Source organism: Aythya fuligula, chromosome 5, assembly GCF_009819795.1.
Source record: "Aythya fuligula isolate bAytFul2 chromosome 5, bAytFul2.pri, whole genome shotgun sequence".
In the NCBI taxonomy this organism is placed as follows: domain Eukaryota; kingdom Metazoa; phylum Chordata; class Aves; order Anseriformes; family Anatidae; genus Aythya; species Aythya fuligula.
Window position 1 is genome coordinate 20,038,550 of NC_045563.1, and position 21,163 is coordinate 20,059,712.

Sequence of the window (21,163 nt, forward strand, 5' to 3'; positions counted from 1 at the left end):
GCTCATCCCCCGTTGAGCTGAGGTGACCGGGGTAGAGGCAATGCCAGAAGTGTTTGGATGGGGCCACTTGGATGGCCCACGGGAGCCCGCATTGCGTCTGCCTCCCAGAGGCGTGGGGGGGGTCAGTCCTGTGGGATTGATTTGATTGTTAGTAGCTTTGCTGTTTAATAGCGTGCAGGATCGTGTAAGCACAAATTAATAAAAGAGTGAGTTTGTTAATTATTTAGGCTATCGGTTACTTAATTTATTAGCCTCCTGGTGGGCCGTTGGCACACCACCGAAGCGTGTCGGCTACGTGCCAGTGGAGCGCTGCAGCCAGCCACCGTGAGACCCGGGACCAGCCCCGCACCCTTCAGCCGTCCCGTCCCGCTGTGGGGTCTCCAGGCAGCTCCCTACGTGCGGGGCCCCCCCGGTGTAGGAGCCCAGCCCCCGGTTCCTACAGCCTGCAGGCTTCACACCCGCCCCCCCCCAGCCTCGCACAAGATGGCGCCGCAGCCGCCCTCTGCCCGGACCACATTTCCCATGAGGCCCGCGGGCGGAGAAGCCGGGCGGGGCGCGGCAGCCGCGCGCAAGGCCTGCCGGGAGTTGTAGTGCGCGGCGCCTCCTCCCCGAGCTGCCCCGACCCCACTGCCGTTACCCCGCGCCGCCCTCAGGGCAGCCCCACGCCTGTCCCCACCGAGCCCCCCATGCAGAGGCAGGGTCCCCACGCCAACACCGTCCATAATGTGCTTTATTGTCAGGCTGGTGCCGTGCTGGTGCAGGGGGCCGGCGTGGCGAGGTGTGGCCCGGGGGCTGTGTCACCCCCCAGGGGTGCAGCAGTGCCCCGGGTATGGGGTGAGGCAGTGCCGCCCCGTGCCCCAAAATGCAGGCTGGGGGGTGGCGGGCAGCGGGCCCCTGCCCTGCCCCATCCCCTGGTGCCATGGCAGGGGGCCTGCCCCTTGTCCTCCTCCCCGCTGGGGCTAGGGGGCAAGGGGGGAGGTGGGGGCAAGGGCAGGGTCGCAGCCGGAGGCGGGTGGGCTGGGGGCTTCTGCACCGGCTGGGCCTCCATCCACACTGGCCTGGCGCACTACACGTCGGGGCCGGGAGCTGGGCCGTGCCCCCGGGGGTGACCCCCCTGGGTCCCCAGGGTCCCCCGGCACTTCTGTGGCCTCAAACACCTGCGGGAAGCAGGAGGGGCTTCCAGACAGAGCCGCAGCACCCCACGGCCCCCAGCATCCCCAGCCCAGCACCGTGTACCTGTGGCCCCACCATGGTCAGCACCCCATGGGCCATGCTTGGTGCCACAACCTCACCCCGTCCCCTGCCCTCCCCCGGTGCCCCCTGCCCCGGCACTCACCTCCCCACCGAGGGGCTCCCCCAGCAGCTCGGGGGGCTGCGGGGACTCCATCAGGCTGATGCTCCGCATGACGGCACAGAGGGAGATGCGGGGGCGCTGGGGGGCTCCCGACAGCCCTGGCCCCGCCGGCTGCCTGCTCGCCTCCTCGGGGGGCTGCGGGGACGGGGCTCGGGGCTCGGGCAGGGCCCCCTCATCCCCTGGGGCAGCCTCCTCGGGCTCCGGCTGGGACACGCGCTCTGCCGCCCGGGGCTCCCACAGGACGCTGTGCCGGCTGCCAGGGGAGCACCCGCGGTCACCCGCTACCCCCAGCCCCTGCCGGTGAGGGCGGGGCTAAAAAGGCCAAGGGGGCGTGTCCCCATTTGGCCCCACCCACATCCATCGAACGGGCGTGGTTCGTGTGACCCCGCCCAGCCGCTCGCCCCGCCCACCTGGCGCTCAGGATGCCCTGGTAGAAGTCGAGCTGGCGCATGAAGCCGGGGTTGGGCAGGACGCCGGGGCGGCAGCACTGCACGTGCCGCAGCGCCCGCTCCAGGGGCCACCCGAACTCCTTCATGGCGTAGGCCAGCACCGTGGCGGCCGAGCGGCTCAGCCCCATGCGGCAGTGCACCAGCGCCCGGCCCCCGCGGGCCCTGCGGCAGCCGCACTGCGACACAGCTCCCGGCGCCCCTAGGGACCCACCGTCCCCAGGGACCCCGGGCCCCTCGGCCGCCCAGCTCCCAGTGCCACCAGTAGCCCCAGTGCCTCCCTGCCCACGTGTCCAAAGGATTACCCGTGTCCCCAAGGACCTATTCCCAATGGACCCCGTGTCCCTAACACCCCCGACGTCCTCAGAGACCCAGAGTCCCCCACCTTCCAGCATCCCCCAGGGCCCCCAGCACCTCAGCCATCAAGATGCCCCCTCCCTGCACCCCTCTGCCTCCCCGGTCCTGCCCTAGGACCCCCACCGAGCCCCCCATGCTCCGTGCCCCGGTGACCCCTGCCCTGCCACATCCCCAGCACGCCCTGTCCCCACTGACTTGACGTCGGAGAGGAAGAGGAAGGTATCGTTCCAGTGGGGCAGGAGCTCGGCCGCCTCCTCGTCGTACACCCGCACGTTCATGTAGGTGAACAGCGCCGGGAAGAAGTTGTCAATCTCCCGCGCCACGTTCAGGATGTGGGTGATGCTGCAGAGTGTAGGCGCGGAGGATAGGGGCCGTGCTCCCCGCTGCCCCCGTGCCCGCCCCGCCGCGGATAGCCCCTCACCCACCGGTTCTGCTGCAGCTCCTCCAGGTTGGCAGCGTTCCACTCGGAGCCCTGTGCCAGCAGGGACGGTTGGGGACAGCCGCTCCTGCAGCCCACCCGTGCCCTGCCCACACCCTGCCCCGCTGCCCACCAGGTAGAGGTGCGGGAAGATGCAGGAGGGCCGGTCCATCTGCGCCAGCACCAGCAGCATCTCGTTGTCGATGAAGTCCTTGTGCTGGGCCAGGCTGCGCCCCGTGCGCCGCTCCAGCTCCGTCCGCACCTGGCACCGAGGGGGTGAGGGATGCGAACGGGACCCCCCCACCCCATTCCCCAGCCCACCCCCGGTCCCTGGCACCCACCTCCTTGGAGGTGACGCTCTCCAGGTCAGCGGAGGCCAGGACGTCGCGCAGCAGCGCCCGCACCGCCTGCTCCGTCAGCTCCGGCACCGCCAGCCTGGCACCACCACGGCACCTCAGCCTGCGCCCCCACCCCGCAGCCCCCCAAACTGGAAGCACCCCCCCAACCCTATCCCAGGGGGGCAGCACGGGGCCGGGGCTTACCCCGAGGGCTGGGGGGAGCCGGGGCGCACGGACTCCAGGTCGGCCATGGCCAGCCACTCGTTGAGGCAGCTCTGCTCCGAGCTCAGCGCAGCCGCGTAGTCCCGGGCCCAGAGCAGCGCATGGCCCCCGGGGATGTGCCCCCCGTGGGCCGCCTGCTCGCAGGCTCGGTGCAGCTCCTGCAGCACGGCCCTGCCGCACAGGAGCCTGGCACGCGGCCCCCTCGCCCTGCCCACACCGCGGCCTCTTCCCAGGACCTCATCTCCCAGCCCCACACATTACGGTGCCTGTGACATCGCCCCACGGCCCTGTGTCCTCTGCCCGCATCCAAAGCCCACCCACACAGCCCCTGCTCACGCCTGTGTCCATGGTGATGCCCACACCTCCCATGCCCATGTCCCCAATGCCATAGTGGTGCTCACATCCCCTGTGCCATAGTGGTGCCCATATCCCCTGTGCCATAGTGGTGCCCATATCCCCATGCCATAGTGGTGCCAACACCTGCCATGCCCACGTTCCCCATACCACAGTGGTGCCCACATCCCCCATGCCATGTCCCAAGTGCCATAGCTGCGCCCATGTTCCCCGTGCCATAGAGGTGCTCACATCCCCCTGTGCCACAGTGGTGCCCACACCTGCCATGCCCACGTTCCCCATGCCACAGTGGTGCCCACTTCCCTCGTGCCCACGGTGATACCCACATCCCCCATGCCCACAGTGATACCCACATCCCCCATGCCCACGGTGGTGCCCAGCCGCTGGCTCACCACATGGTCTGGACAGAGATGGGCTTGAAGATTCGGGTCTGCCCCCCCGACATCACGCTGAACCCCCTGGGCACCACAGGGACACACACGGGTCAGGGTGGTCACCCCTGCCCCACTCCTTCCTGCAGGCTCTGTCCACCCCACCAGCCCCCTCTCCACCTCCCCAGGAGGCTCCCCCTTACCCGTCACCATCGAGGAAGACCTGGGTGTCGCTCCAGAGGGGCAGCACCATGCCCAGGGTGCAACGGGTGGACCTGGGGTGGGCGCAGGTCAGGGGGGCAGGCTGCCTCTGACCCCCCCCTCGGTCTCCCAGCTCCACTCACCCCTCGTGTGGGAAGTCCACACCCAGCAGCACCGTCTGCCCCTCGGCACCTGCCTCCTCCGGCCGCACCACCAGCAGGTACCTCACCCGCTGCGGCCGCACCGACTCCAGCCGCACCGCCTGGGATGGGGAAGGCTGAGGGGAGACCCTGCACCCCCGGGGCAGCACAGCTGCTCTGCCCCCTGCGCCCGTGGGGCTGGGGATGACCTGCAAGCACCCTGGGCCCCGACGCATCCCCAGTCCTGTTACCATCACCATCGCTGTCTGCATCCCATCTCCTCCCCATCCACCCCATCCCAGTCCCTAGCCTGTCCCTATTGCCATGCCCATCCTGACCCATCCTGTCCCTACCCTATCCACATCCCATCCTCGTTACCATTCTCACTGCCATCCATATCCTGTCCCCATCCCTGCTTCACTCCCATCCTCATCCTCATCTCGTCCCTATTCCCATCCCATCAGCACCTGCATCCTCATCCCATCCTTGTCGCCATCTGCATCCCGGTCCCCATCGTGTCCCCAGCCCATCCTCATCTCCGCTATTTCCCTGTCAACGTCCCCATTCTGCTCTTGTCCCATCCCATCCCCGGGGAGGTGGCCGTGCCCTACCAGACGGATGGCATCCTGGGGACGCAGCAGCTGCATCATGAGCTGGAGGTGCTGCTCCTGCCGCCCCGGGGGCGCAGCTGGGGGGGGCTCAGCCACCAGCGGCTCCTCGGCAGGCAGCAGCAAGGCAGCTCCCTTGACCATGACGAAACTCTGCCTGGGGCAGCAGGGCTTTGAGCAGGACACGGGGTGCAGCAGCGGGGAGGGGACAACGCCGTCCCATCCCCACCCCGGTGCCCCAGGCCCCCGTCCCATGATTTGGGGACCCCTTCTCACCGCCGCTGCAGCTGGCCGCGCCTGGGCACATTGTCCTCCTGCAAACGTGGGGGGGGCAGCGCCCCAAGGGAAGCGTGACCACGGGCACGGCGAGGCCCCCCAGCACGTCCCACTGGGACACTGGGGTGGGTGCCCTGGGACAGCGACACCCTGCCCCTCCCTCTCTCCCCCTCACCCCCCAGCATGGGCACAGCAGGGTCCTACAGGGACTGGGGAGGGGTCCCTGGGAGCTGAGACCCCTGGGGAGGTCCTGACCCCAGCCCCCCCTCCCACGCTGGGCGCTGCCCAGGGGAAGTGCTGGCAGGGGCTGTGCGCCCTGATAAGGCCCAGCGGTCGGTGCGGGGGGCGGGTAGGGGCTGGGAGCTACTGGGACAACCTGTTCCCAACTGGGAGGCACTGGGACAGCCCCGGACTGCCCCGAGAGTCCCCGGGACAGTCCCTCCAGCCAGCGGGATCCAGGGGGGCAGCCCCCTTAGCGAACATACTGGGAGCACTGGGGACGAGCGGGGCTTTACTGGGAGCATCTGAGGACATCGCCCCCCCCTCTGCTCAGCGGGCAGCCCCCGGCCCCGTGCTGGGAGCGGACGAGAGGGGCCCGAAACCGCGGCGGCCCCGGGAGCGGTGGGGGCTGCCCGCAGCTCCGCCACCCCCCCCGCGGCGGCGGGGCCCGTCCCAGCCCGGCCCGGCCCGTTCCGGCAGCACCCGGCGGCCCCCCCCATCCCGTCCCGTCCCGCCCCGTCCCGCCCCGGTCCCGCACTCACCGCGGCCCCCCCCCGCCCGCCGCACGGTGACCAGCGCCATGCCCCCGCCGCGCCGCCCCGCACCAGGAAGCGGCGGGCACGGGAACGGCCCGGGAGCGGCAGCGGGCACGGCCCCGCCCCGGCCCCGCCCCCGCCAACCCCGGGGCAGCCCCTCCGGGGGCACGGGGCCAGGTCGGCCGTCTGGGGAGCCCCCCCCGTCCCCCCCCCGGGGCCGCCCCGCGGCCAGGCACAGTCGGACACAGCGCGGTGGGTACGTCTGTATGTATAGCCTATGTACAGCCCCGACGGACCCCGCACGGCACCGGGGGGCACGGGGGGGGCCGTGCCGGGCCCGGCGGGGTGCGGGGGGAGGGTCCCGGTGCCGGGCCCCCCCCCGCGCTACTTGTCGGTGAGGGAGAGGCGCAGGATGCGCTGCAGCTCCTCGTCCTCCTCCCGCCGGCGCCGCTCGCGCTCCTCCTGCTCCTGCTCCGACAGCGCCATGGCCAGCCGCAGCTGCTCCGCGAAGCTGCCGCCGTAACCGGGGGGCGCCGCCGGGACCGGGGGGGGGGGCGCCGCCGCCTCCTGCCCCCGGTGGGGGCCCCGCCGGGGGGGCGGCGCCGGGCCCCGCCTGCAGCAGCAGGCTCTCCTGCAGCGCCCTGCGGGACAGCGCTGAGGCCACGCCCCCGGGGCAAGCCCCGCCCCCAACACAACAAGCCCCGCCCCTCCAATCAACCCCCGCCCCCAGCCCCAACTAACCCCGCCCACCTCCCCACCCACCCCGCCCTGATGCCTCCGAGCCCCGCCCCTTCCAGCCAAGCCCCGCCCACTTTCGGGCGTGGTGGGCGGGGCTCCCCCCTCAGACCCCGCCCCCCCGTGGGCGGAGCCTCACCGCTCCAGCTGCAGCTCCTCGTCGTAGGGCGGCGGGCGGGCGCCGGGCCGCGTGTTGGTCAGCGCCTCCCACACCGTCACCTGCGGGGGGCGGGGCTTCGTGCGAGGGGGCGGAGCCTCGCGCGAAGGGGGAGGAGCCTAACGGGGCGTGGCCACGATGTAGGCGGGGCCTCTCCGCGGGGGGCGGGGCCTCACCTGGTCGGTCTCGGTGCCGGCGTCCAGCAGGCTCTGCTGGATGGCGAACTGCAGCAGGTCGTCGTCCTCGTCCCGCAGGGGCTCGCTGCGCCCCGCGCCCAGCACCGTGTAGCCCGGCGGCACCTCGAACACCCCCGGCTCCACCTCGCACGGGAAGGGCCAGCCTGCGGCACCGCCACCGCTGGGGGCACCGCCACTGCCCGTGGGGCACCCCGCAGCACCCCGCAGCGCCCCGCGCTCACGCCACCCCCGTGGGGATCCCCCCGCCCCGATGCCCCCACCCTCCCCGGGGCACCCCCATCGCTCACCTCCAGGGCCGGGGGGCTGCGCGCCGGGGGGCTGGGCAGGGGCGCAGACCCGCACGGAGCCCAGCGGCTGGTCGCAGCCGCAGAGGTTGCTGAAGGTGATGCGGGCGTTGAGGACGTGGAAGAGGGGGATCTCTGGGGGCACCAGGGGGGGTCAGCGGCCCCGTGCCGGGCGGGCCCTGCCCCTCCCGCAGCCCCCGGCCTCGCAGCCCCAACCTCACCGATCTTGACAGGGAAGCCAGGGGGCAGCTTGAGGGTGATGAAGTCGCGCAGCTTGGCGAAGTGGGCGTTGGAGATGGCCATCAGGTCGATGATGGGCGTCACCTGCTCCGCCAGCGACAGCGGGTGCTGCTCGCATAGCCACAGCGTCGCCTTGAACCTGCCCGGGCAGCGGCGTGGGCACAGGGAGCCCCCCGCGCCCCGCCACCGTGTCCTGCCTCCCCCCGGCCCCGGTGCTCACCTCTGCACCTTGCTGGACACCTCGATGGGGCGCCCGATGTTGCGGGCCTCCAGGTCGAAGTGGGGGTCGAAGTACTCCTCGGGGGTGATGGCCGTGGGGTTGGTGGGGCTGGCCGCCTGCAGCACGGGTGCCTGGGGAGGGCGGCGGCAGGGGGCACGGCTCAGCCCTGCCCTGCCCCGCATCGCCCCCAGGCCCCCTGCCCACCGCTCACCCCGTTGTGGGTGCCGTGCTGCTGCGCCAGGCCCAGGAAGGAGTGAAAGGGAGTCCTGGAGCCTGCAGGGAGACCCCGAGGTGCAGGGGGTAGTGCAGGCAGGCACAGTGCACCCAGCACCGTGCCCCACATCACCCCCACGTGCTGCCCCACATCACCACCCACGATGCCCCATATCAATCCTGCTCAATGCCCAATGTCACTCCCCACAGTGCCCAGCATCACCCCCCAGGCTGCCCCACATCACCCCACATGCAGTGCACCCAGGAAGGAGGAGGGCCCTGACCCGGGAGGGGGGTGAGCCCCCACTGCTGGCAGCCCCCCCCACGGTCGCTGGGGCTGTCACCTTTGCTGCGTGACTTGTCCTGGTCAGAGAGGTGCTCGGTCCTGGTCTTGGTGACCAGCTCCACGTTGCTGGCGCTGTACACCTGCAGAGACAAGACACAGGGACAGGGTCAGCCCTGGGGACACCACGGCCCCCCTGCCCCCCGCCCCACCAGGCGCACCTTGGCCTCGTAGCCACTGACCACCTCCATCTTCTCCGAGCGCCAGCCCCAGATCCCCGACTTGTTCCTGGGAAGGGGTGTGGAGGCATCAGGCCCGCGGCCACCGCGCCTGTGCCCTGCTGGCCTCCCCGCCACGAGCACCCCCCCACGCACCGCTCAAAGGCGATGTTCCTCGTGTCGAGGTGCGTGGAGACGATGGGCGACGTCAGCCGCCCGGCCACGTGCTCCTCCGAGGGCTGCATGGCCGCCAGCAGCAGGTCGGGCTCGTGCAGGGCCAGCGCCAGCGTCTCGGTGTAGACCACCTGCTTGTCGTGGTCCACCTCCATCACCACCGCCCCCTCCTCTGCACGTGGGGAAGGGGGGGTCAGCGCCTGCCCTTGGCCCCACCATGCCCACTGCAGGGATGGGAACCCCTGGCACCCAGTCTGCCCCTGCCCCTGGGGGCATCTGGGGTCTCCGTAGGGGATCCAACGTCCGTCTGGGTGACTACGTGCAATGCACGGGTGCCAGGGGGACCCCTGGGGGGTGGCTGCAGGGTCTGAGGGTGCTGGAGCCAACCTTCTCCCTTGAAGATGTAGCTGCGGCGGCCCCGCTGCCATGTCATGTGCTCGAAGCCCAGCAGCGTGGTGTCAACCCGGAGGCTCTCGCCCCGCTTCCAGACGCGGTAGACGTCGCTGGGGCACACCTTGGAGACCAGCGGCACTGCGGCACCGGCACCCGTCAGCAGCAGGGTGGGGGCGGCCCCCCCCGGCCCCAGCCCCCGGCCCTGCTCACCCCAGCTCGTGAACTCCCACTTCATCTCCACGTAGAAGTCGGAGGCCTGGAAGAGATGAGGGCGTCACAGGGCAGAGGGGTGACACGGCGGGGGGGCTGCAGCAGGAGGGTCCCAGGGGGAACAGAGCCCCAGTGGGGATCCTCGGCAGAGGCCGAATTGCGGGTAGGGGGTCTGGGGAACAACCAATTGGGGGGTCCTGGGGGAGATGGGCGTCCTGCGGGGGGCCCCAGGAGCTCGCCAGCAGCCTCCGTGACCCCCAGTCCCCAGCCTGGCGGGACCCCAGCGCCAGCGGTGCCCGGTGCCCACCCCGGCAGGGCCGTACCCGACGCAGCTTGCTGAGCAGCTCGGGGATGCCGGCGAGCCGCCGCGTCGCTCGCTGGTAGTCGCGGTACTGGAGCACCAGCTGCACCATCTCGGGGTCCCCCGTGCTCACCGCCTCCTGCAGCACTGGGGCACGGGGTGCCATCAGCCGGGCGCCGCCGGCGCCGGTGTCCCTGCGCCTCCCGCCCTGCGCCGGCGGCCCCCCGTGCCCACCTACCTGTCCAGCCGTTGGCGTTCTCCCGGCCCACGTTGGCGTTGTGCCGCAGCAGCACCCGCGCCGACTCCAGGTGCCCGAGGGACACGGCCAGTTCCAGCGGGGTCCGCCCGCGGGGGTCCATCAGCTCCACATCGTGCTGCGGGCGCGGGCAGGGTCACGAGGCGCCCCATGCCCTCCCCGTCACCCCCCAGCCCCCCCAGCTCCCTGCGCCCCCAGCTCCCCCCTGTCCCCAGCAGCCCCCGAGCGCTCCCAGCCCCGGTCCCTCGGTCTCAAGGCCCTGTCCCCGCAGCGCTCCCCGTCCCCCGCTGCCCCAGCACCCTGTCCCGGTGCCCCCGGTGCCCGCAGCCTCCCCGTCTCCCCCCTCTCGCAGCCCCCAGAGCCACCCCAGCGCCTCCGGTCCCCTCCCATCCCGGAGCCCCCTCCCGCAGCTCCCAGCACCCCCACCCCCTCCTGTCCCAGCGCTCCCCAGCTCCCCCCCGGTGCCCGGTGCCGGCGGTGCGGATCCCCCCGGTGCTCCCCCCCCCTCCCCAAAAAAACCCCGGCCCCCCGTCGCGGCGGCGGCAGCGCGGCGCCCACCGATCCTGAGCGCAGGGCGCTGTCCAGCGCCTGGTGCCGGTTGTGCCAGACGAGGCGGTGCAGCGGGAAGGTGTCGGCGGCCCGGGCCATCCCCGCACCATGTCCCCGGGGGGGGGGGCCGCAGCGGGCCGGGCAGGGCGCGGGGGGGGCCGTGCCGCGGCTCCGGGCCTGCCCGCAATGGCTGCGCGCGGGGGCGGCGGCGGCGGCGGCGCAGCGCGGCGGCGCGGGGCGGGGCCGGCACCGGGCACGGCGGCCGGGAGCACCGGGGCCGCCACCGGCACCGCGGAGCCGCCACCGCGCACGGGCACCGCGCACGGGGACCGCGGGGGCCCGACCCCTGCACCGCCCCCGGCTCCGGGACCCCCGTCTCGTCCCTCAGCCGAGCGGGGGCAGCGATGCCCCGGGGGCTCCCCCCTCCGCCCCCCGGTCCCCTCCCGTCCCGTCCCGTCCCGTCCCGCCGGCGCTGGGCACAGCCCCCGGGCGGGGAGCGGCCCAGGAACGCCGGCAGAGCCGCGGTCACCCGGGGACAGCGCGGAGGCTCCCGCCCCAGGATGCAGGCGGACGGTGTTTTTCCACATCTTTATTATAAAAACTCTTTTTTTTTTTTTTTTTTTTTTCCTCTCTCTCTCTCTCTCTTTTTTTTTTTCTCTCCATTCTCACGTCTCCGCTCATTAAAATCTCACTCACACCCAGGCCCTGCCCCGTGGCGCCCCGCCAGCATCATCCCCCCGGAGCGCAGCGGCTGCAGACCAATATTTACAGATGCCACCAGGGCTGGGGGAAACGGGCGACGACGGCACCCCGGCGCTGGGGACACGGGCAGCAAGGCGACAGCACGCAGAGGGGGACCCTGCTGCCCTCTCCTTGCCCACCCCCTGCCCGGGGGTGCCCCCACCCAGCGCAGGGGGGGGACGGAGGGGCAGGGGACCCATAGCACAGTATTTACAGGGGTCCCCTAGGCAAGCACGCACGCACTCACTCTCACGGGCACATCAAGGACTTGGCACCCACAGGACGGGCACAAAAGGGGCCAGGGCAAAGGCTAGGGGTGAAGGGAAGGGGCAGGTCTTGACCTGCGTGGAGGGGAGGGGGGGCAGCCGCCCGCCCTGTTTGGCACAGATGGCGGTGGTGAAGCAGGCACCAGGCTGGGGGCAGAGCAGCAGGCGGGGAGAAGGGCATGGGGCTACCTTCATCTCAGCTGGACAGGTCGCAGAGGACCGGGGGGACGCCGGGGAACGAGCCACGTGGCCAGCACCAGCTCCCTGCTGGCGGCTGAGCCCCCTCCACGCCTGCCCCCGGGGGTGCCAGGGCACAGGGCTGGATGTGGCACGGGGCATCCCCGCAGTGCCTGGCCCAGGGATGCCGAGGAGCGGGGGCACGTGGGAACCCAACCCAATAAATTAGAGGTGGGGTGGGAGGTGGGGAGGAGGGCGCGCGGTCAGAGCCCGTTGGCGGAGCGCTGGATGAACGGCACTTTGCTGAGCTCCACCACGGGCGAGCGGGGCTTGCTCTGCATGCGTGGCACTCGCTGCAGCAGCTGCTGGGCCTGGCGCTGGGCGTCCCGCAGCTCCTTCCGCCACTGCACCAGCTCGGGGTCACTCTGCGGGGCAGGGCACAGGTCAGAGCAGGGCTCCCTGTGGCACCAGGGCTCAGGGCTTGCCAGCACCAGGCAACGTGTAGCCAGTGCCCAGCCAAAGTGACTAGCCCTCCCCCAGGGGATGGCTAGCGAGGGGCGGGAGGTGGCCAGCACCCAGTGGGCTGGCCCAGGGCACACTCACGTCACACTGCAGCACGAACTGCTTGCCGCCGCGGATGCGGAGCAGGATGCACTTGCGCTCCTTCACCTGCGTCTCCTCCACCGAGTCGATCTCATCCATGGTGAGCAGAGACTGCTGGGGGGACAGGTTCAGCCCGGCCCCCAGTCCCTACACCCACGCCGAGCCCCCCACGTCCCCGTGCACCCTCTACCCCTCACAGTGCCGTGCCTGTTGGTGCACATCCCGCTGCCTTGAGCCCCCGCTGATGCCCACCAGCTGCACCCTGCACGGCTCGCCCTGCTCCCCCCCTGCCCCTGCCCGCCTTACCGGCGACTCGCCCTCCCCACGCCACTCCAGGCGGTTGGGAAAGAGGTAGAAGTAGCGGCGCTGCCACTGCGTCAAGAAGGGGTTGCCCAGCTTGGACATGTACCCGTGCATGATGCAGTCCTTGCCCATGGCATAGTCTGTCTCCGCAGCACCAGGGGAGAGAGTGTCAGCGCTGGGACCGCCCGGGCACAGCCAGAGGCAGCGGGGGACCCAGAGAACACCCGGCCCCACTCACCCTCCTCATGGCCCAGCTGCTTGTTCTTGGCTTTCTTGCGAGCCTCCAGCTTGTCCGTGTCAGCGTTGACAGCGTCAAAGACCGTCTCTGTCACCTCCTGCTGCCACCGCTCTGAGATGGTGAGCGGGAAGTTGCGGTACAGCTCCTGGTCGCTCTCTAGCAGCTGGCAGGGAGGCACAGGGTCAGCACCAGGCGCCCACCCCAGCCCCCCGCCTCCCTGCACGTGGGCAGCAGCCCAGCCCCGCCGCCCCAGTACCTTGATGCCCTTTGTGTCCTCCTCATCAAAGGAGCCGATGTCGAAGGCGTCAGCTGCGTTCACCTCGCCCCGGGGTGGGATCAGGGGCGGTGGGTACTGCAGGTGGGAGAGGGGGCGTCCAGGGGGTGCCTCCTGCGCCCCCGCACCCCCGCCCCTGTGCCATGCCCCTCACCTTCTGCAGGAAAACCATCTGCCAGTCCAGACCCTTGAAGAAGGGCTCCTCCTTCACCTCCTGAGCCCTGAGGAGCAAGGGAGGAGTGAGCGCTGTGGTTCCCCCGGGGGCTGCGGTGTGGCTGCAGTGGGCCCCTTCTTCCCCCTGCCCACCGGGACTCACCCACGCCCCATGCAGCCCAGCCGCCGGTTGACGTCCCGCTGCAGCAACCCTTCGAGCAGGGAACGCAGCTCAGGGGAGAAGGAGTCGGGCAGCTCGATGGCCTGCGGGCGAGGGCACGGCTGCTCACACCTGCACAAGCGTGTGAGGGCACGCACGCACCATGGCATGCATTTGATGACACGAAGAGTCAGGCACGCATGTGCACGGGGACCTACGCGCACCTGAGATGTTCTGGCACGCAGAGGCGCACGCACTGACGTGTGCGCATGGTTACAGGTGCCCATGCACATACACCCATGTGGAAACACACACAGCACGCGTGTGCACGCACACAGGTGTCACTCTGCACGCACACACACGCATGGAGGTGGCACCAACACACGCTCTGAGGGCTGCTCACCCCCCAGGGACCCTCTGTCCTCACCTCCCTCCATGCTGAGCCCGATGCCCAGCGCCCCGCACTCACCATGGTGAGGGTCATGCGATCGATCTCGTGCTTGTCCTTCGTCTTGTGCTGCCTGAAGGGGCTGTGCCTGTGGTCGTGGGGAGTGGGGCTCAGTGGTGCCCCTGTATCACCCCTCCTGCCCCCCCTGCCCATGCACTCACCCCCGGAGCAGCTTGAAGAGCATGCAGCCTAGCGAGAACCAGTCGGCGCTGCTGTCGTAGGCCACTCCTTTCTGCAGCACCTCGGGGGCCATGTAGCCGTGGGTGCCCCTGGAGGCACAGAGCAGGGTCAGGGGCAGTGCCAGCAGGTGGGGGAGGGGGGGCGGGGGGGCGCAGGCACACTCACACACTGGCATGGGGCTTCTTCTTGGAGAAGTCGCAGGCCAGGCCCAGGTCTGAGATGCGGACGTGCCCAAACTCGTCCAGGAGGATGTTTGCTGGCTGCCGGGACACAGCGCTGCCCCTGAGCCTGAGCCCTGCCCGCAGGCACGGGTGGCAACCGAGCCGGGCTGCCCACGCGTGTCAGGCTGGGGCACTCCACGGGATACGGGGTGCCCACAGGCCCTAGGCACCTGCAGGACCTGCAAGCACCCGCTGAGGTCCCCAGGGTGCCCACAGGGTTTTTTCAAGGGTGCCCACGGTGCCCGGGGGCTTCCTGCTGGGTTGGGAGTGTCCATGGGACCTGGGGCTGCCCATGGGGTCCAAGGGCTGCTGCAGGGTCAGGGGTCTCTACGGGGCCTGGGGACATCAGAGGGGCCTCCTGATGCCTGCGGGGTCCATGTGTGCCCATGGGGACGGTCACCTTGAGGTCACGGTACACCACAAAGCGGCTGTGCATGTGCTCCAGGCCCAGGATGATCTCGGCTGCGTAGAACCGCATCTCCGCCTCCGAGAAGACGCCGTGCTGTGAGAGGTGATAATGCAGGTCCCCCCCTGCGGCAAGGGGGACCAGTGGTCACTCCAGCACTGCCCTCTGCTCCCCCAGGGACGCCCAAACAGGCGGGGGCTCAAGGGAGTCCCAGCCCTGGGGACAGGGAGCAGCCACGGGCCTCTCACCGTTCATGAGGTCGAGGATGAAGCTGAGCTTGTCAGGCGTGTGGAAGGCGTACGACATGCACACGATGAACGGGCAGTCCTGGCACGAGAGACGGGGTCAGGCAGCGCTGGCGGTGCCCAGGAGCACCCCATCCGTGGCCAGCGTGCCAGCCCGCTCCCACACCCGAGTGCCCTCACCCCAGTGCTGACAAGGGACAACATGATGCGCTCGTTGAGGGCCAGGGTCTCGCCCTGCTTCATCTTGATGCGCTTCTTGTCCAAGCACTTCATGGCGTACCTGGGGGACAAAGGGTCCCTGCAGGGTCCCCTGCTGGTGCTCGTGGCGCCTCGTCCCTGTGCCGCCAGCACCCGCAGCCACGTCACCGCACCCAGCTCCCGCCCACGGCCCCCCTGACGTCCCCGTGTCTCCAGGAGAGCCGCAGCCATGGTGACACCGCTGCAACCCCTAACACCTATCGTCACGGCAACGCCACCGCATCCCCCACCCCTGCGGGACCACGGCCACCCCCTGCCCCCCGTTACATTTTGCCCGTGTCCGCTTTCCGGCAGCCGTACACCTCCCCGAAGCCGCCACGGCCGATGATGCGGTGAACGCTGAAGTCGTTCATGGTGAGCTGGAGCGGGCAAGAAAGAGGCCAGGGTCACCCCTGAGCACCTGCACGGCACGTCCCGGGGGGGCTGTCCCGCACGCTGCCTCAGTTTCCCCGGGGAAGGAACGTGAACACCCTCAAGGTGAGTGCAGGAGCACCGCCAGCACCCGCGGGAGCTGCCCAGGGGATGCGAGGGTGCCCCTGCCCTGTGTGGTGCCCCTCCGAGCGCCACGGCAGCAGCCTCCTCCCCGGCACCCACGTCCCCTCTCCAGCAGCGCACAGATCCCTGCTCACATGGATGTTCAGCTCCACGTTCTTCCACTGGCAGAACCGCGTGAACTTGTCGCTGCAACGAAGCACAGAGAGGGCCAGAGTGAGGGACCCCTGCGGAGACCCCCCCGAGACCTGTCGCAGAGCTGCGGGACCCCTGGGAGTCGTCTGGAGACAAGTGGGACCCCCGTCGGGGGACACAGACCTCAGGCCAGACCTGGAGGTGACGAGCCCTGAGGACCAACACCCCTAGAGCTCCTCACTAAGAAGGGGGCCCTGACCCGCCCCAAGGCTGGGAAACCCTTGTCCCCATTGGGCTGGGACACCCTGGTCGCCGAGGGGCTGTGCGCCCGCCTCACCTCTCGATGAATTTCTGGAAGATGCCCCCACGCAGGTTCTGGCAGATCTCCTCAATGTAGGGCTGGGGGACACAGGAGTCAGTGCTGCATCCCCAGTGCCACGCGTGCCCCTCGGTCCCATCGTTACCTGGGGTATCCTTCCCCGCCCCCCGATTTCTCACATCCCTGCTGCCACCCAGGGTCACCCATGTCATCACTGCCAGCCCCTGCAGACCCCACTGTTACCCTCGGTCACCTCTACACCTGGTGTCTCCACCACCACCCTCCGAGGAGTCAATTAATTAACCCTTGTTAATTCCAGCCCCAAGTGACCCAACAGAACCCCACAGGAACCCCCCCGCTCACCACCTCCCACCAGCATCCCTCAGGGTCCTCGCACCTTCTGGGGTTCCCACAGCCCCCTGTCACCACCATAAGGATTAACCCGAGGTGGCAGTGCCCCCCCTGTCTGTCCCCAGCGCTGCCCACCTGGAAGAGGTCTGGGGGCACCTGCTTCTTGCTCAGGCGGCTCTGGACGTGTTCCGTGGCACTCTTGGAGAAGGGCTGTGCGGCGAGACGAGACCGGGTCACCCCAGGAAGACGGGCTGGGGGCACAGGGCCCACGCAGGGCTGTGTAAACGAGGGTGTAATTCCCCACAGCACGGCACTCACGTGGGAGCAGGCCAGCAGCTCCTTCATGATGTAATGGTCAAAGATGTGGCGGCTCCGGGAGGCTCGCTCCTCCTCCGAGTCCAGCTTTTCGTACTTCTTGATCTGGTGAGGGCACAGCTCCCATGGCACAGCGCTCCCCACGGGGCTCGGCCCCACGCAGGGCACACGCAGCCCACGGCGGGGAGTCCCCGGGGTCCAGCACCCTGGGGAACGTGACCCCAGCCCCACCGGGTGCCACGTCCCGCTGGCTGGCACCCGTGGCTACCAGGTGCCGGGGTCCCAGGGCACCGTCTCCCCTGGGTGCCCCGGGCACACCGTGTATCGGTAGGGTCCGCAGGCATTGAGTCGCGCTCCCGGCCCCCTCCTGCCCATGGGATCGCACCTCCTCGTAAAACTCCATCAGGGGCTTGGCCTCCTCTGCCTGGTTGAGGGCAAAATCCCGGAACAGCAGGTACCCTGGGGAGGGGCAGAGCCACGGCGTGAGGGGCTCCTGCCCCACTCCACACCCCCCCAGACCAAGGGACGGGGGTTTGGCAGGGTGAGGGGCTCGGGGGGCAGCGGGGGGGGGGTTGGCGTGGGTGGAGGGCGCGGGGCGGATGCGAGGAAACCACCAGCGCTGCCGGGAGGAAGCCAGAGGCGCTTCCTGCCCCGCTGGGCAACGGGCTGGGGAAGTGACAGGGAGGGGAAGTACCGGGGGGGGGGGGGGGACACAGCCCCGGGGGGAGGGATAGGGGCTGGGGGGGGAGCCCCCCGGTGCCCCCCGGTGCCCCCCGGTGCCCCCACTCACCGATCCTCTGCGCGAAGATCTTGTCGAAGGCCAGCTCGCCGCGGTCCTGCAGGTATTTCTGCATCACGCTGCGGATGCTGCCGGACAGCGCCGGGCTCAGCGCCGGGCTCGGCACCCCCCGGAGCCCCCCCCCCCCCGGTGCCTCCCCCCCCTCCCCGCCCCCCGGCGGTACCGGACCCGGGCCCGGGGCGGCGGCGCTCACCTGGGCTCCGGCAGCAGGATGCGCTTGCTGGCGCGGGCGGCGGGCGCGGCGCGGCTCTTCTCCATGGCCATCAGGTAGCTCACGTCGGCCAGCACCGCCTCCAGGTCCGCCATCTTGCGCGGGGGCCGCCCGCCGCGGCCGGCACCGGCACGACCCGGAACCGGAACCGGAACCGGAACCGAATCGCCCCGCCCCGCCCCGTCCCGGTGCCGGCCCCGCCCCCGCCCCCGCCCCCGCCCCCGCCCGGGTCAGGCCGGGCCTGGCGGCGCCTCGGCGGGGCGAAGGGCACGGGCTCGGCCCCGCCGCCCCGAGCCGGAGCGGGGCGGGCCCGGTGGCGGTGGCGGTGTCGGGGCCCGGCCCCTTCCGCCCGCCCCACCCCCGGGGCGCCTCGGGCCTGGGGGGGGCGCCTGGGCGCAGCCGGGCCCCGCGGGAGCCGCCCGGTGTCAGCCCCGGCCCGGCCGCCAACGGAGAAACGAGGGGCAGAGCCGAGACGCCGTTTTGTTTTTTTTCTTTCTTTTTTTTTTTTTTTTTTTTTTAACTTTTTATTCCAAAAAATTCCGCCCCCGAGAAACAAAAGCATCGCCCATAGAGGCCGGCGGCTGCCCTCCGCCCCCCCCCGCCACCGTCGCTCCCCTACCTGCCGCAATACGCCAAGACCCTCTCCAAAACGGAGACCAAAGAACGCTTATAAAGGAAAAAAACAACCAAACAAACCAAAAACAAACAAAAAATAAAGCCAAAATAGAAAGAAAACGACAAGAAAAATAAAAGGCCAGCTGGCTCCCCCCCCCCCCCAGCCCGGCCCCCCCAGCCCGAACCGTGCCAACGGAGAGAGCGCGAGACCGGGTTTGCTTTTACCCTTAATGCTTACATTTAATTTTAAAGCACAAACATCAGAGATGGACTCTAAATCGCCAACAAAAAATATATATTTACAATATTTCTCCGGGGGTGGGGGGGGAGGGGGGAAGAGGGAGGGGACTGAAACAGAACAAAAACACAACCAAATCCTTAAACAATAGTGACTTTTCTTGCAGGACTTGTCTTTAGGGAGCAGTCTGGGTTGGTTTTAAATCACTAAGTGATTTTATATATATAATTCTCTCTTTTTCTTCCTTGTGGATTCTCGCCCGCCAGGGGGGCCGGGGTGAGGGCTGGAGTCCCTGCAGCCGGGGCTCCCCGCGCCGCCCCCAGCTCCTTGTCAGCTCGGCCCCACCTCTCTCCCTTCTCACGGCAAAACTCAAAAAACCCAATCCAAAGGAAAAAAGAAAAACTTTGATTCTTCCGCTGTCTTTTCACGGGAGCCACCGCCAAGGAGAGCGTCGGGGGAGAGGTCCCCGCCGGGTGCCGGCTCCCCCCGTCCTCCTCTCGCCCGGGCCGCTTTCTGCTCGAAGCCCCCCCCCGTCCCCTGGCAGCCACCGCCGTGTCCCCCTCCAGCCGCCGGCCAGGGAGCGGGGCCGGGGCCCGGCCGTGGCTGCTTCTCCTCCCTTATTGCTTCTGCCCCATCCCTACCCCTCGGCGCTCCTCAGGGCTGGGGAGCGGAGGCACACGGGGGCTGCCTTGTGCCGGCCGCGCACGCCGCAAGGGGGGAGGCAGCCAGGCACCGGGGAGATGGGGAACGTCCAGGCACAGGCAGGGCAGGGAGGGAAAGAAAATAGTGACCCAAAAGAAGATTCCAACCTTTTTTTTTTTTTTTTTCACCTCTTGCTTTTTTGTTTTTTTTTTTTTTTTTTTTTATTTTTTCCTTGTTTTTTTTTTTATTTTTTTTTTCTTTTTTTTTTTTTTTTTTTTTTTAAAGTGCAAAAAGCTCTCTGCTGCCCGAGAGAGAGGTTCTTTGGACCAACCATTCATTGCAAAGGAAAAACGGCAGCTAAAATGGGGTGGGGGAAAGGAGAGGACAATGCAACGGGGCGTTTGTGCCAGTTCAGTCCCAGGCTGAAATGCCCTGGGCAGACAGAGCAGCTGTCGCCCCTCTGGCTGGTGCGGCCCCAGAGTGCTTCGTGAGTCTGGGCCACGCGCAGGGAGCTGGGGAGGAAGAGGAGGCAGCTCCCGTCCCCCCCAATGTGCTCACTCACCCTCAGCTGCTGCTCTGGGTCCTCCCTGAGCTCTGATGTACCTGTTGTTTCTCCCCTGCTCCCAGCCAGTGCCCGGCCCCAGTGCGGGGCTGCCTCGGGACACGCGGTGCTCCAAAAAAGCTGCCACCGCCCCAGCGTGGAAGCGCTGTCCCCGGCCTCACCCCCTGGGGCAGGGGGAGAACGGCCCGTAGAGCCTCTGCTTCCAGCCCCGTGGCTGGAGAAGCTGCCAGCCCCTGGCTGCAGAGCTCCTGCCCTTGACACCAAAAGAGCCACCCAGACGCACAAGAGTGGGGGGAGAAGGAGGGGAACTCGATCACAGCCCCCGCAGTCAGACAAGGAAAACCGTAATTAGTGGGGCTGAGAGAGCAGGGCGAGCAACGAGCTGGTGGTGGCACAGACAGGGAGGGTTTGTTCCAGCTCCGCTCCCTCTTCCTTGGAGAGACCTTGACCCTCGAGCTTTGTGCTACCAGGGAAGTGACAAGTGTTTCAAGGCAAGGAGATGGCAGGGAGGAGGGGAAAAGCAGGGGGAAGAGGGGGCCCCGTTTCTCTGCACAGAGATCTCTGTGACAACCTCCACCTTAAGAGCGGCCAGCCTCCACGCCGAGGCTCCCTGCCATTTGCCCGTTCCTCCTCTGGTACTGGCCAGCCTGGCGGGACATCTTCATCGGTGGAAGTCCCAGGGGGAGAAGGAGGAAGGACGGTGGAGCGAGGCCAGCAGCGGCCCTGCCTGCCAAGTCAGGTGGGAGGCAACAGCAGGACACAGAGGGCAAGGTGGGGATGTGGAGGAGCGGCTCTCCAAGAGGGGTGGGTTGGGCTCTTATCCTTCTCCTCAGTCTGCCTGGGGGAGGGTCTCTAGCTGATTTTTTGGATCAGCTTCTCATCGGACAGGCAGTAGAGGCTGTTGATGGACAGGTCCGAGATGAAGTGCTCACAGGCTTTGCGGGTGATCTGTTTGCAACCTCGCAGGTCAATTAGGGTGACGTTGGAGATGCGGCGCAGGTACAGCAAGGCCTGATCCGTCAGCTTATTGCAGCCTGTGGGGGAGAGGAGAGGAAAGGTGAGCTGCGATGCCTCCGTGAACCCGGCCCTGAGCTCCCACGTCAGGTTGGGGAGGAAGAAGCCACTTTGCGATGCCGAGCCCAGGCAGCCAGGCTGCCCCCAGCCCCATGTACCCACCTGCCATGTTGAGCTCGGTGAGGGAGTTGCGCGTGGAAGAACCCACGGCCGTGAGGAGGTTGGCCGACTGGTCTGTAAGGTGGTTGCAGTGGCTGAGGTCGAGGCGGGAGAGCAGGGGCATGTGGCGGATGATCAGCCGCAGCGTGGCGTCGGTGATGTCCAGGCCGGCGAGCCGGAAGTCGATCATGTTGCGGAGTTTGCTGCGATTGTCCTGACCTGCAAAGGGAGGGGAGAAGCTGAGCACGGACGCGCAGAGCTCTGCCCTGCTGGGCTGGGACGCTCCAGATCCAGCACTGCCTCCCTGCCCCGTGCCCGAGCGCGTCACCCTTCTCCGGCTCGCTCGCCCCTGCCCCGCGGCAGCAGCT

At 68.9% G+C, this 21,163-nt stretch overlaps 4 protein-coding genes across 5 annotated transcripts in view; all 4 read right to left on the minus strand.

The window, feature by feature from the left end:
* Positions 1-712: 712 nt before the first annotated feature.
* Positions 713-5,886, minus strand: SSH3 (slingshot protein phosphatase 3). Its single transcript, XM_032187950.1, has 14 exons — positions 5,872-5,886; positions 5,086-5,123; positions 4,813-4,966; positions 4,205-4,323; positions 4,064-4,135; positions 3,882-3,947; positions 3,118-3,306; positions 2,917-3,010; positions 2,709-2,837; positions 2,583-2,629; positions 2,353-2,499; positions 1,765-1,965; positions 1,337-1,607; positions 713-1,157 (listed from the first exon to the last, which is right to left on the minus strand). Exons 1-14 carry the CDS (start codon positions 5,884-5,886, stop codon positions 960-962), a joined length of 1,740 nt encoding a protein of 579 aa, XP_032043841.1. The 3' UTR covers positions 713-959.
* Positions 5,887-6,091: 205 nt separating this feature from the next.
* Positions 6,092-10,426, minus strand: ANKRD13D (ankyrin repeat domain 13D). Its single transcript, XM_032188510.1, has 15 exons — positions 10,280-10,426; positions 9,704-9,839; positions 9,488-9,612; positions 9,165-9,210; positions 8,949-9,092; positions 8,544-8,733; positions 8,391-8,457; positions 8,231-8,312; positions 7,885-7,946; positions 7,674-7,804; positions 7,435-7,592; positions 7,217-7,348; positions 6,909-7,072; positions 6,715-6,794; positions 6,092-6,453 (listed from the first exon to the last, which is right to left on the minus strand). Exons 1-15 carry the CDS (start codon positions 10,367-10,369, stop codon positions 6,225-6,227), a joined length of 1,836 nt encoding a protein of 611 aa, XP_032044401.1. The 5' UTR covers positions 10,370-10,426; the 3' UTR covers positions 6,092-6,224.
* Positions 10,427-10,866: 440 nt separating this feature from the next.
* Positions 10,867-17,699, minus strand: GRK2 (G protein-coupled receptor kinase 2). 2 transcript variants are annotated; one of them, XM_032188508.1, is made up of 21 exons: positions 17,548-17,699; positions 17,346-17,422; positions 16,941-17,014; positions 16,559-16,660; positions 16,376-16,450; positions 15,908-15,969; positions 15,573-15,624; positions 15,211-15,302; positions 14,866-14,965; positions 14,689-14,767; positions 14,435-14,565; positions 13,979-14,073; positions 13,795-13,902; positions 13,655-13,721; positions 13,189-13,289; positions 13,027-13,093; positions 12,855-12,950; positions 12,599-12,761; positions 12,364-12,500; positions 12,058-12,168; positions 10,867-11,879 (listed from the first exon to the last, which is right to left on the minus strand). In XM_032188508.1, exons 1-21 carry the CDS (start codon positions 17,658-17,660, stop codon positions 11,718-11,720), a joined length of 2,064 nt encoding a protein of 687 aa, XP_032044399.1. In that variant the 5' UTR covers positions 17,661-17,699; the 3' UTR covers positions 10,867-11,717. The 2 variants fall into 2 exon arrangements, with proteins under 2 accessions (XP_032044399.1, XP_032044398.1); XM_032188507.1 differs by having other exon boundaries at positions 10,868-11,879; positions 12,058-12,171.
* Positions 17,700-19,328: 1,629 nt separating this feature from the next.
* The window catches only part of KDM2A (lysine demethylase 2A), a 38,535-nt gene continuing 36,700 nt past the window's right edge, over positions 19,329-21,163 (minus strand). The window contains exons 21-22 of the mRNA XM_032188883.1: positions 20,799-21,014; positions 19,329-20,656 (exon numbers count right to left, since the gene is read on the minus strand). Coding sequence (XP_032044774.1) covers positions 20,475-20,656; positions 20,799-21,014 — 398 coding nt within the window. The 3' untranslated portion in view covers positions 19,329-20,474. The remainder of the gene's footprint in view (positions 20,657-20,798; positions 21,015-21,163) is intronic.